Genomic DNA, 12,937 nt, shown 5'->3' on the forward strand with positions numbered 1-12,937 from the left:
TAAGAATTTTTACTTGGAGTCTAGAGGGGCCCGGATCCGGTGTTCCCAACGAGACTTTTACTAACCCTTAGCTAACTAGCTTGTTAATGAGTTGCAATACATTCTTATTATAATTATTGCAGAACTCATATGGGTGAGTATATTACAATATAGATGTAAAATCATGAGGCTACAAATATAAGCTATAAAAATAAATTACAATGTAATATGTTTCAGAAGTTCCTTAAAAGTATCTATATTGTCACAATTTATATCACTAGGTAGAGTGTTCCACAATCAAATTGAAGCAGGAAAGAAACTGTATTTATAAGAATCAATAGCTGTGTCTGGCTGTATAAATTTAAGTTCACTACTTCTGGTATACCTTGATCTATGAGCTATATAATCAGGAAGTGATACATCCGCAATGCTATGAATAATTTTATGGAACATCTGAAGCCTTAAATGTTTGAAATGAGTTCGACATGATAACATGTTTGATACACTGCTGGTTTGATATTAATCATTCATTACAAAGCGAGCTGCACATCTTTGCACAGACTCAAGTTTGTTTTTTGACCGTCTGCTGTAAGGAGCCCATGCTGCAGCTGCATATTCCATTGTGGGCTTGACATAAGTAAGAAACAGGTTGATTCTTTGATTTTACAGGAGCAGTTTGCAAAATTTCTCCTCACAAAACTTAATACAGAGTTTTCCTTTTTGCACACATTGTCCACATGTTGGTTAAAAGGTAAATTTGAATCAATTGAGACTCCCAGGTACTTGGCACACTGAACCACAGTAAGTTGTTCTCCATGAAGGTGGTAACTGGAGTATATAGGGTTTCGTTTAAGAGTTATAGATACAACCACACATTTGTCAACATTGAAAGACATTTTCCACTTTTTCTCCCATAGCTCCAATATCTGTAAATCATCTTGCAAATCTTTAACATCTGTTAAACTATCAATTCTCCTATATAGAATGCAGTCATCAGCGTATAAGCGACAAATAGAACTTAATGTGATATCATTCATGTATGTAAAAATAGCAGAGGCCCTAGTACAGAACCTTGTGGGACACCACTCAAAACATCACAGGGGGTGGAAGTGCAACCACCACACACAACACTCTGTGTACGTCCAGTCAGGAAAGATGTGATCCAGCCTTTCAAGTTAAGGTCTTTCATCAGGGTTAGCTAGTGTTGTGACGGTGTCCACTGACACTTTTGCCAGACGCAGAAATATAGTAGTCTCGTGCCCAGACCGCTTTTTTTCTTTTTGTGTGACCGCTTTTTTTTCTCCGCCCCCACACAAAAAGAAAAAAAGCGGTCTGGGCACGAGACTAGAAATATAGAGCTGCCTGCCCAGTAATGATAAAATAAATAAATAAAAATAGGCTATTGTCAGCGAATTTCTAGCGGCTCGCAGCGGCTCGAGTCCATGCCGGGTTAGTCTCGCGGCACCCGACCCTAAAAAGAGGGTCTGGTGAAACTGTGTACAAAAAGTTTGGCGCTGCCGGAATGTTGGAAGCTCCAATCAGATCGCTCCATTTCAAATTGATTATGCAATGCGTACATTTCAAAAGATTCGCGGCTTAAGGTTAATTACATCCGGTGACTCTGCCGCTTAAAATCGTTGAGAAAACGGCCTTACAATTCTGTTGGGTTCGTTTTAATGTTGAATAAATGAAGTAGCGCCATTAGTTTAGTGATGCTGTAAGCGGATCTGGTTGAATGGATGCTGTGAAGTAAACAGTGCACTTACGTAACACGTAAAACGTCATCCAATAAACATTCCAGAGATCAAACTTTTTGTACAGAGTTTCACCAGACCCTCTTTTTAGGGTCGGGCGCGCCGCGAGACTAATGCCGGGTGGAACTTAACGTGACTTCAATACTCACCAGTAGGTTCAGCAGAGGTAGCTAAAGTGATACACTGTGGTAGAGTACACACCTTCTTATCTCTGTGTCCCCTTGTATGATGACCACTTTTATTGCTGTACATTGTTTGTGTACCTCTCCCTCCTCACGTACAGTGTGGCCTTGTGGTAAACAAAGTGTGACTTGCATAACGTAACCACCCACTTAAAAAGTCCACAAATTTTGACCCAAACTCAATGTCCGTTTGCCATACACTACACCATAGTGAGGCCAGCCAAGCTAACAGATTATACTCACTGGCTTCTTCACTCACTAACTTGCTACTTCTAGTTGTTCCTTCAGTGACACATTCCCCTGTACAACAACAACAACAAGGACAACTTCACACCGCTACAAGTCTCAAGAAATGTTCCACCAACTAATAACAGCTTTACTACTCTCCTCCTAATGACTATTTACACATTAGGGGTACTGGTAGTAGGATGCTCTGGGAGCAACAATGTTTTTGAGATTAGCAAGTTGTCCTGCAACATTGTAGAAAACCACTAAACACTATCTCTGTCTCACATGACTATCATCAGTCTAGCCCCACCCCCTTACACTGCAAGGTTAAGCTCGGCTATTTGGTGATACCTGTCTCGTTCCTTAGCTCGTCTTTCAGCTGTGTCATCAGATGCCTGCCTTGAAGCAGGTCTTTGCCTTCAGCTCCAGTGTCTCCTGAGTCATCTGCTCTATACCAGTGCATCCCTGTGACAATTTGAAACAATGAGCAATATTAACACACATTGTGTCATCAAATATGCCAACCACATAACAATTATTCAAATACGTGATTAGCAGCACCACTTCTAACATACAGTAATACAAGCATAGACATGCCCGGGACTATGATGCATGACCGATCTCCTTTAGTAAACATAAATAGCTCCCAACGGAACTGCTTCTAGAACACCTACTACTGAAACTAGTACTGCATGTGCACACTAAAAGGATTAGAAAATGGCAAGCCATAAATTATATAGGATCAACGATAAAGCACGATCATGTCGGATTAGGTTAGGTTAGGAGTTAGGTAAAGAGCTAGATTAGGACTAGGTTAGGTTAGGAGTTAGGAAACCGGGTTAGTAGGATTAGAGTTAGGGTATGCGTTAGGACTACTTTAAATCTCCCATGATCGTGTTTTATCGATGATTCGATTATATATTCCCTAGGTGGGGAATATATAATCTATGCCTGAACAATGTGACTTCCGTAAAACAAACAAAAACGGTAAATTCACAAAATGTAAAAATTTTCTAACTCAGAAGTGGACCCACAAAAAAATGAGTGCTTCCCTGCCAATTCACCTGAGTAAATGATGCGAACTTAGCTGTGCTTTTGGTGGGGTCACCTGAACTGGACACTGAATGACTGACATACTGGCATATCAAATGAAGATAGCTACTCATGCAGTCTCAGGAAATCCAACTAACCAACAATTGCAGTTTACACTATCATACCATATAGATATATTCAGTGTTCACTATTTCATGTTCTTATAGCCTTCATTTCCTCCACTCCCAGCAAGTTCAGCCCATGGCGAATCTGTTTCAGTCATCTCGTGTGTTGTGAGTTGGCAAAGGAAATCTTCACCTACTGTAGTAAGACTAGCTGCCTGTGTAATTCGTTCCTTGACTTCGCTACATCACTTGAGAAGAACCTCGAGGAACCCAGCTGGGTTGATTCGAGGGTTTTGTCCCCGAGATTCACCAACCCCCTGAGTAATGTGACTTTACGTAAAACAAACAAAAACGGTAAATTCACCAAACGAGAAAAATTTTCTAAGTCAGAAGTGGGCCCAAAAAAAAAATTGGCTCGGGTCGGTTGTCTATTATCTATGGTTGGGTGGAGTAGGGTTTGAAGCCATCGACATGGAATATAGTAGATTATCAGATCAGTTTTATTCTCTTCAACAAAAGCTCTTAGCTCAGCCATCTTGTGCTAGCTGCTATAACGGGTGAGGAACTCAACCGCAGGTTTGCCCGCCAATAAAACTGCTTAGCACCATTTGACACAAAACACGCAATACAGGCTAGCGACTCACATTCGGTCCATTTACTACCCTAGGACGGCTACCAATGGCTTCGCTGCTGCAATGGAAGTGGACACACCCATCACCAGCCAACTGCACAAGAGAAGTCTAAACGAGCACCAGCCAACTAATAATGTGAGTTTTTGCAACTTGTGCAGGCGATAAAACTTATTTCTCTATATTATAGGCAAAGAGACTGAAGTACTCCAGCTATCACTGAATTAGGTCACGGATCATTGTCGTTTGTCTGCAGCACATGAAAATGCCAAATGAATGATATTTTTATCCTTTTGTACATTGTTTATTGTTTTATTTGTTTACGAGATCCACTATATAAATCTTGATATAGATGTCTACAAAAATGTTACTAATTGTACACGTGATCTACATTTGCACACGTATGGTGTTCTAATTAAGGCGCTTTAATCATGGACAACGTTTTAGAACAGCAACGGAAGCTTCACGAGGAGAGAGAACGATTAGAAGATGCTATCGCTAAAGAGTCTTTACTAAAGAAGGCCACGGTACGTGATCAATATAATTTAATTAACAATGCACGAGGTATATAGTAGACCCATACACTGCTTACTATGGTAATCACAACATTCTCCAGTGGGTGATGACAGTTACTGTTGTCTTCTTAAACAAGAAACTTCATTCCTCCAACCTACTAAACTGGGAATGTATTGTATGTGTAGAATATAGGTTTTCAGATGAAAATATGTATGTCTATGAAGGCATTGCGTATGAACTTACATCATGTAATTGGGGCGAGCCTGAACGAGCCCCACACTAGCAGGAGTTTCGTAGCATGGTTCATACACAAAAAAAACTATGACAAAAATCGGAAAACTTACATGTACGTCGTTAATAACAAAGAATAATCAGTGCCATTTACTAATCATCCATATAAGGTATGTACGTCGTTGATAACACAATATTAATCAGTGCCATTTACTGATCATCCATATAAGGTACGTACGTCGTTGATAGCACAAGATAATAATCGGTGCCATTTACTAATCATCCATATAAGGTACGTACTGTCGCGAGCCGCACGACAATTAACGACCGGTTCACTTATTAAATACTTTATAAACAAGCTACTACAATACAGAGCTGTAACTTTTATTCGTACAATAACTAACTCACTTAGCAACGGCCTTTAGCCAGCTAAAAAACCGGTTCAACAAGTTGTACAAGTTACGTAACATAAATACACGTAATTAGTTTCTCGCGTGATCCGCGACACTCCCCAGGAGGACATCATCATCATCAGGGTCAAGCCACAACTTCAGTATACTTCTTGCTGCAATGGCTGCATTACGAGTCGGCTGGCTTGTCCTTGGTGTACACGAGTCAACTGGAGCATCATTACTCTCATCATCATTCAAGTCCATCTCATGGGGTATCTCATCAATGTCACTACCACTATTCAGTTTAGTGTCAGTATCCTTGTTCTCCATGTTAGATACATCAGTGTCAATAGTTGTTTCATCTGGACATTCGATAGGTACAACATACTGACTGCTCTATTAAGGTACTTGTTTGGTGCAACATTAACCTTTGCTGATCTAATTTTCTGGTCCTTTCCTTTTATAACTTCAACAATTCTACCAACTCTCCAATGTCCATGAGGTAAATTCTCCTTTACCAGCACAACATCACCAATTTTAGGAGGTGTTGGTATGTTCTTTGATCCCTTCAATGGCACCTGTGATTTTTCTCTTAGACTTAAGAGATATTCATTTCTCCATAAAATCCAAAATTGGTTTAGACGATTCTGTTCTCTCTTCCAAGTTTGCAATAGCATTTCTCCATAAAATCCAAAATTGGTTTAGACGATTCTGTCCTCTCTTCCAAGTTTGCAATAGTGCTTGTGAAGATGTTGCTTTCTTAGCAACCTCAAACTCTGGGTCAGGATCATTCAATACATTGGGAAAGATGTGTTGTGAATGGAACGACAGAAAATTTGATGGTGTGAGTATCATACTAGAATTGATGTCATCATCCACATATACTAGTGGGCGGGAGTTCACCACTGCTTCTGTTTCTGTTAAAGTTGTGACTAACTGCTTTTCTGTCAAGCATTGATTTCCAATGGTTTTCCTCAGAGCTCTTTTAGTTAAACCCACCAATCGCTCATAAAAACCTCCCATCCATGGGGCCAATTCAACAATAAATTGCCATTGAATACCTTGTTTGGAAAGGAAGTCATCAATACCATCTGATATTTGAAGCTTAGCTTTACTTAACATTTGTTTAGCTGCTTTAAAATGTTTTGCATTGTCAGAAATTATTTATCGTGGAACTCCACGGCGAGCCATGAAACGACGTAAGCACAAAAGAAATTCATCAGCAGACATACCTTCTACTAGTTCTAAGTGTATAGCTCTTACCACCATACAGGTAAACAAGCACACCCATACCTTCTTGTAGATTGCCATTTGCGTACTGCTTGATATAAAGTGGCCCAAAGTAATCTAGCCCTGTGTATTCAAATGGTAGAGCTTCTACAACTCGTTCCTTGGGCCAGGGTGGCATGTCTGGCTTCTATAAGCAGTTCCTTCACACCGACAACAGACTCTACCTTGTTTCAACAGCTTTCTAACAGTTGACCTGCCATGTGGAATCCAGTATTCCAACCTAAGTTGAGCTAAGGTTTGAGAAACTCCAGCATGAAACACTCTTTTGTGACAGTCTTCAACCACAAGTCTGGTGTAGTGCTCATCCTTTGGCAGCAGTTTAGGACATTTCATTGCTTGATTCAAGCTAGTGGCATTTTCATACCTTCCATGGCATCGCAGCAGACCAGTGTCATCTTGCTGAAGGTTCAACTGATTTCTTAAATTGTTCTTACTTCCTCGAAGTATGTCTGGGTAGTACTTGTACTGGATGTAAAGATCCCATACCAACCTTGCTTTCTGTAATTCCTTGACTGTTAGAGGACCAGAATAAGATTCTCTTTTCCTCAGATTATTCACACATCTTAGAACTCAAGCTGTGACTCTTACGAGCTTCAACAATGAGGAACAACGGCTCTCATTAATATCTGATAGATTTAACAGTTGTGGAATTTCTCGTGAGAGATCCTCCCGAGACAAAAGACTAGCCTCAAACACTACATTATTGCCCTTTATTTCACTGTCAACATCACCAGTCTTGCACTCTGGGATCTTGAAAACTGGCCACTGTTCTTCAAGGTTTTTTTAACCATGTGGGACCCATCCACCAGATAGATGATGTTAGTTCTCTGGGAGACTTTCCTCTAGTTGCCAAGTCAGCAGGATTGTCTTCTGATGAAACATGTTTAAAGGTTACTTCTTTCAGTGATTTGATTTCTTTCAGCCTATTGGTCACAAATGCAGACAGTGGCTTCTTGGACTGAAGCCAATGTAACACACACATAGAATCAGTGAAAACAATTGTATTGGTTACCTGCAAGTGAAGTTCACTTGTCACGAACTTGAGGACACGTACTCCAATGAGAACTGCCATTAGCTCCAATCTAGGAATTGTCATATTCTGTGGAGCTAGCCTAGTCTTTGAAAAGATCAGGTCTACCTTACATGAACCAGAAAACGACTGGTGCAAGTAAATAACTGGCATATGCCTTTGCTGAAGCATCACAAAAACAAACAAGACTGTACACAACTGACTTCTCTTGGGTGATACCAATGTATCTAGGTAGGTGACACAAAGGAATGTCCTTTAGTGCCTTAATAACCTGTAGCCACATCTCTAGCTGCTTTTCATTCAACTTTGCATCCCATTCATGCTTCTCCATCCATAGGGTCTTCATAAACAGTTTGGCATCAAGAACAGTTGGAGAAAAATAACCAAGTGGATCAAAGACAGAAGAAATCACTTGTAACACCTTTCTCTTGGTCCAAACGCAGCCATCATTACTAATAGAAGGACCAGGTACTGATAACATATCATTGATCAAATCCCAGTTGATACCTAGGACTTTGTGTTCAAACTTTCCAGCTTGGTCTTCATATGGAACAAAATCCATAAACTCCTTAGAATTAGAAGCCCATTCTCTGAGGTTCATAGAGGCTGCTGTAAACAGGCTCTTAGCTTCAACATAGAGATCCTTAGCTTGACTGGGTGTGCTAACTCCTGCTATAACATTGTCAACATAGATATCTTTCTGAAGTTTCTTAGCAACAGGTAAATCACATTGTTCTAGATGGTAATTAATGGTAGCTGCCAAAAGGAACGGACTGGAGATTACACCAAATGGTACTCGACAGAAACGATAAATCTGTAAATTGTTTTCTATATCTGTCCTTGTACAATCTTGTAGCCAAAGAAATCTTGTGGCATCTCTGTCCCGCACCTGAAGTCCCACATTCAGAAAGGCCTTCTCGATATCTCCAACCACACCAATTGGAGAAAGCCTGAATCTGATCAACAGTCCATACAAACTAGGCAATATTACAGGCCCCCTGTACAAACACTCGTTTAGACTCTTGTTATCTTTATTGGTTTTTGCAGAGGCATCGTAAACTATCCTCACCTTTGTGGTGTTCTTTGCTGGACTAATCACTGGGTGGTGGGGGATATAGTGTTTGATCAAGCCTTCACTTGATGTACTAGTGACTTTCTCAATAATGCCACGATTCAGTTGGTCTTGTATTATCTCATTATACTGTTTGAAAAGCTTAGGGGTCTTGATCAATTTCTTCACTGTTGATCTCAGTCGTCCAACTGCCAGCTGATAGTTCTGTGGCAGATCTGGAGTACTCTCTCTCCACGGCCAAGTGACTAAGTACCTTCCATCAGCAAATGTTACAGTCTTAGAAAAGTTCTCAATAGCAATTTCGTCACTTTGTGATGGCGAGTCAGTAATGCCTATTGACTCCAGGTTCCAGAAATGTTCCAGGGAGGGCTTAGGGGAGAGGGAAGGATCTATGCTTGTCAGCATATGAGCAGTAGGTTTGATGCCATTTGGGGCAGATCCAACAGTGCTAACTAGTAAACTAGATTCATCGTTGTTAACAGCTGGTTGCTCAACTCTCCCACCAAGGATCCAACCAAGCTTAGAGTGAAACAAGCACAGACCATCACCTAAATCCATCTTTCTTGGCTCTAACAAATCAAAATAGTAGTCATTACCAATGAACATTTCAATGCTAGACGACTCTGCATGACATGGTAAAGAATCAGCCAGCTTCCCATCAACAAATTCTCCTTTCAAGAATTCTATGTCTTCCTCTTTCAGAGGAACACGGTTTATCTTCCCAGTAATGTGAGGGACCACTGTGATGTTCATTGGCATAGCACTACCATCCTTGAGAAGTAAGCTTAAGCTTCCTTGCTTACAGTTAATGTTCTTGGGTTTGTTCGAACCAAAGGTGACAACTGACAGCTTATCAGTTCTATCCAATGTCAACTGAAGTCCTTTAGCTAGGCTTTCTGTAATGTATGACCTCTGGCTACCTGAGTCAAGGATAAGACGCACTGATACTGATGAATTATCCTTTGTGTTCCTTACAGTTACAGTTGCAGTTTGCATCAGTACCTGGTTGGTACTGGCTACCTAGCACCTTCTGGCTTGGGACCTTCAGCACTGATTATTTGTGGACTAGGGGGCTGCTGGAATAATGTGCTACAAAGGCTTCTGTGATGACTCCCCTTCTTTCCACAATGAGCACAGGCTCTGTCAACCTTGCAGGTCTTCAAAACATGGCCATTCTTTAAACAGTTGAAACAGCACCCTTTCAGCTTCTCTTTCCTGGCTTGCAGTGTGCTATACTTGTAGCATTCATTAGACCAGTGAGTTTCAGCACAGTAAAAACAACGAGGCTGGTAAGATTGGGTCCCTCTCTGTGGATTGTTACCTTTGTATTGACCATTTCCAGCTGATAGTCCTCCTGCTGTAGACTTCAATTTTCGCTGACCTCCATGATTGGAGTTAGAACTAGTTGGTGCTTCATGATCAGATGATTCACTACCTGCCATTTCCATGGCTGAAATGTGTCTCCCCAGCAATATACGCAACTTAGTAACAGTCCATTCTTCATCCTCTGGCTTCTGCATGTATAGTTGGTAGCGAACTTTCTGAGGAAGCTTCTCAAGTATTAAGGCAACGAAGTGCTGATGGTCAATGTTCTCACCAATTGCCTGTAGGCTTCGCAAATGGCATTCAATGGTGTCATAGCAGTGCCTTAATTGTGCAACATGATTTTTTTGCAGGTGGCAGATGTGATAAACTGCGATAATGTGCATCGACAATAATCTGTGGTCTTCCAAACCTTCTCTTCAAAACATCAACTACAACCTTGTAGTTATCATTGGATAACTGATATCCTGCAATTGCCTCTAAAGCCTCCCCCCTTAACTTTGACTTTAGGTAGTTGAATTTGTCAACTGGTGCGTAGTCTGCCTTATCTACTGATGCTTCAAATGCATCCCAGAACTCTTGCCACTTTAATACTTCTCCTTTAAAAGGGGATATATCAAGCTTGGGTGGTTTTATTGCTGCCATTGATGGCTGTGACCAGATTCTGGATATTCCTGATTCCATGCTTCCTGTTGATGGTGATTGCAGTTGTCTAACTTGTTCTTGCACTTGCTGGAGTCTTTCTTCTAATTTCTGACTTTGTTTTGACTGAGTTGATCTACGCTTTCTCTCTACTTCTTCCTTAAGTATTCTCAATTGTGAAATTCTGTCAATAATTCCATCAGTAAACTCCCCATCTGCATCTAGGGTACTTTGAAATTCCTCTGCTGACGAGGTATCCTCACTCTGCTCAAGTGCATCTGCTAGCTTCTCATTGGCCGCCTCCAAGCGTGCCAACTTAGCTTCGAGATTTAAAATTACTCTGCTAATTGATAGCAAGTATCTGTCAACCTCTCTTTCTTCGTTCAGCTCTAAGTCTCTCTGTAATAGTGAGTTTGCTTCCGCTTCTTCTTTAGTCAATGCAGTCCTTGCCCTCGTCCTGTTGCTCTTCAAACTACTAATTGTCGGCATGGCTAGGTGAGCTTGGTGGGCGTAGCTACTTGACTAACTTCGAACCTAGTGAAGAAAACGGACAGGAAAGAACACTCTTAGCAAATTGGTTCAGTAGCTTGCCTTAACTGGTACCGTTAAATTCAGTTTCACCACGGTACCACAGCTTATTCGCGTCGGGTTACAACTTCTTCAATACAGCAACAGCTGTTCAAACATCGGTAGACACACCTCCCGGATTTCGGCACCAAATGTCGCGAGCCGCATGACAATTAACGACCCGGTTCACTTATTAAATACTTTATAAACAAGCTACTACAATACAGAGCTGCAACTTTTATTCGTACAATAACTAACTCACTTAGCAACGGCCTTTAGCCAGCTAAAAAACCGGTTCAACAAGTTGTACAAGTGTTGATAACACAGAGAGTAATCAAGAAATGAGCACAAGAGATATAGAAGAATAAGAGAATCACCAGAACAAAGGGAATCTAGATTAGCTAACAGAAGAGAAAAGGACAAATGGGGTGCAATGCCATCGTTCAAGCAAGTACAGACGGATATCTCAGTATGTTTACACAACATTTCTAACAGTAGCTACACGTTTACAAGAACGACTTTCTGAAGATCAACGTTTACCGCAGACTATATCTATAGCAGGAAAGCCCATCTACACAAACCATTACATTATTGTCAGCACCTAGCACTAACAATCAACCATCAATATCATCTCACCTACAACATGCTGTACAACACCTATACAATGCTACATGATACAACACCATCTCCCCCTATAATGTCATATTCTACAACATCATCTCCTGTAATGTTACATGACAATACTATCTCCATCAACTCCATCTATGGTGTCAAGTCCATCTCCCCCTTTACGTAGTCGAACACCATCACCACCCTTGTTAACACACGATACAACACCATCTCTATCACATAAGAACACACCATCACCTCCTATGACCTCACAGACTATAGCACAGTCACCCTCAGCTCCATTTCTATGATGACAATAATAATACTTTAATCTAAAATAACTGGCTGTACAAAAATTATCTCTTCATGTTATGTATACTCACTATAATATATAACCTGTATAATATATATAAATGTGTTAATTATCTTCTAAAAATCTGTTTACATTAAGCAATTAACATTAAATTACTACACACTCATTGTTAACCATTTCTACCTATTCAGTATTAAGCATTTAAACACACGACATCCTTTCCAAAATCCATTTAAATGACCTCCTAACTCTATTCTTGCTTTAAGTTTCCACTTAATATACACACATTTTTCCACTACCATTTAAATACTAGTCTCCGTACATATCAAATTATCCTTCGCACAATTCAGATCACCACCTATAAAATACCAAAACACATCAATATTATACAACTGTCTATAGCCATATAAAATCAGTAAATCACACAAATACAGATTAAACTACCTCAGGCTCGCCCATGATGTTATAAACATCTGTCTATAGTACGTTCACGTTGAGCTGAATCCTCAAAAACATTTAATAACTCATGATGCAATTACACACAATCTCGAAATTTGGCTCATTTGTAGTACTGCTTGACCCACTAAAAATATTTCAAAATCTTTTTGTTCAAACGTTTGACATAATATTTACGGCCAATCAAAATTTTCACAATACATTTCCTATGGGGAAGCCATATAAGTACAGTGTCCATTACAGCCCTTTCCCGATCTTGTAATGGAGCCAAACCATATGTGTCTGTTGTTGACACCTTTGCTGTTACTAATAATAATCTGGTTGGCTGAAATGTTAACTCTGGTGAGAAAAAATCCACTTTTATAAGCTGTTTTTTTCAGGATCTCAACGTGAACATCCTATAGTAGCCACGACAGTTTTCAAAACCTAGGTCACTTTAGATGTATAAACCCTGGGACATTCTATTAGCATCTCAAAAACCACCAGTGCGAATTGACCACTGAACGATTATTTATTTAATCACTATATATACCCATATGGTCTGTGGAGTATTGTGGCTAAAGCTAC

At 40.2% G+C, this 12,937-nt stretch overlaps 1 protein-coding gene and 1 long non-coding RNA gene across 4 annotated transcripts in view; one reads left to right on the plus strand and one right to left on the minus strand.

The window, feature by feature from the left end:
* Window positions 1-3,870, minus strand: LOC136261772 (uncharacterized). 3 transcript variants are annotated; one of them, XR_010704014.1, is made up of 3 exons: window positions 3,361-3,870; window positions 2,179-2,608; window positions 1-2,115 (listed from the first exon to the last, which is right to left on the minus strand). It is a non-coding gene; the product is annotated as an uncharacterized lncRNA (long non-coding RNA). The 3 variants fall into 3 exon arrangements; XR_010704015.1 differs by having other exon boundaries at window positions 2,175-2,608; XR_010704013.1 differs by having other exon boundaries at window positions 2,159-2,608.
* Window positions 3,662-12,937, plus strand: part of LOC136261768 (splicing factor 3A subunit 3-like) — a 24,234-nt gene continuing 14,958 nt past the window's right edge. Inside the window, exons 1-3 of the mRNA XM_066055821.1 lie at window positions 3,662-3,857; window positions 3,968-4,067; window positions 4,120-4,456. Coding sequence (XP_065911893.1) covers window positions 4,361-4,456 — 96 coding nt within the window. The 5' untranslated portion in view covers window positions 3,662-3,857; window positions 3,968-4,067; window positions 4,120-4,360. The remainder of the gene's footprint in view (window positions 3,858-3,967; window positions 4,068-4,119; window positions 4,457-12,937) is intronic.

Source organism: Dysidea avara, chromosome 7 (genome assembly GCF_963678975.1).
Source record: "Dysidea avara chromosome 7, odDysAvar1.4, whole genome shotgun sequence".
Classification (NCBI taxonomy): domain Eukaryota; kingdom Metazoa; phylum Porifera; class Demospongiae; order Dictyoceratida; family Dysideidae; genus Dysidea; species Dysidea avara.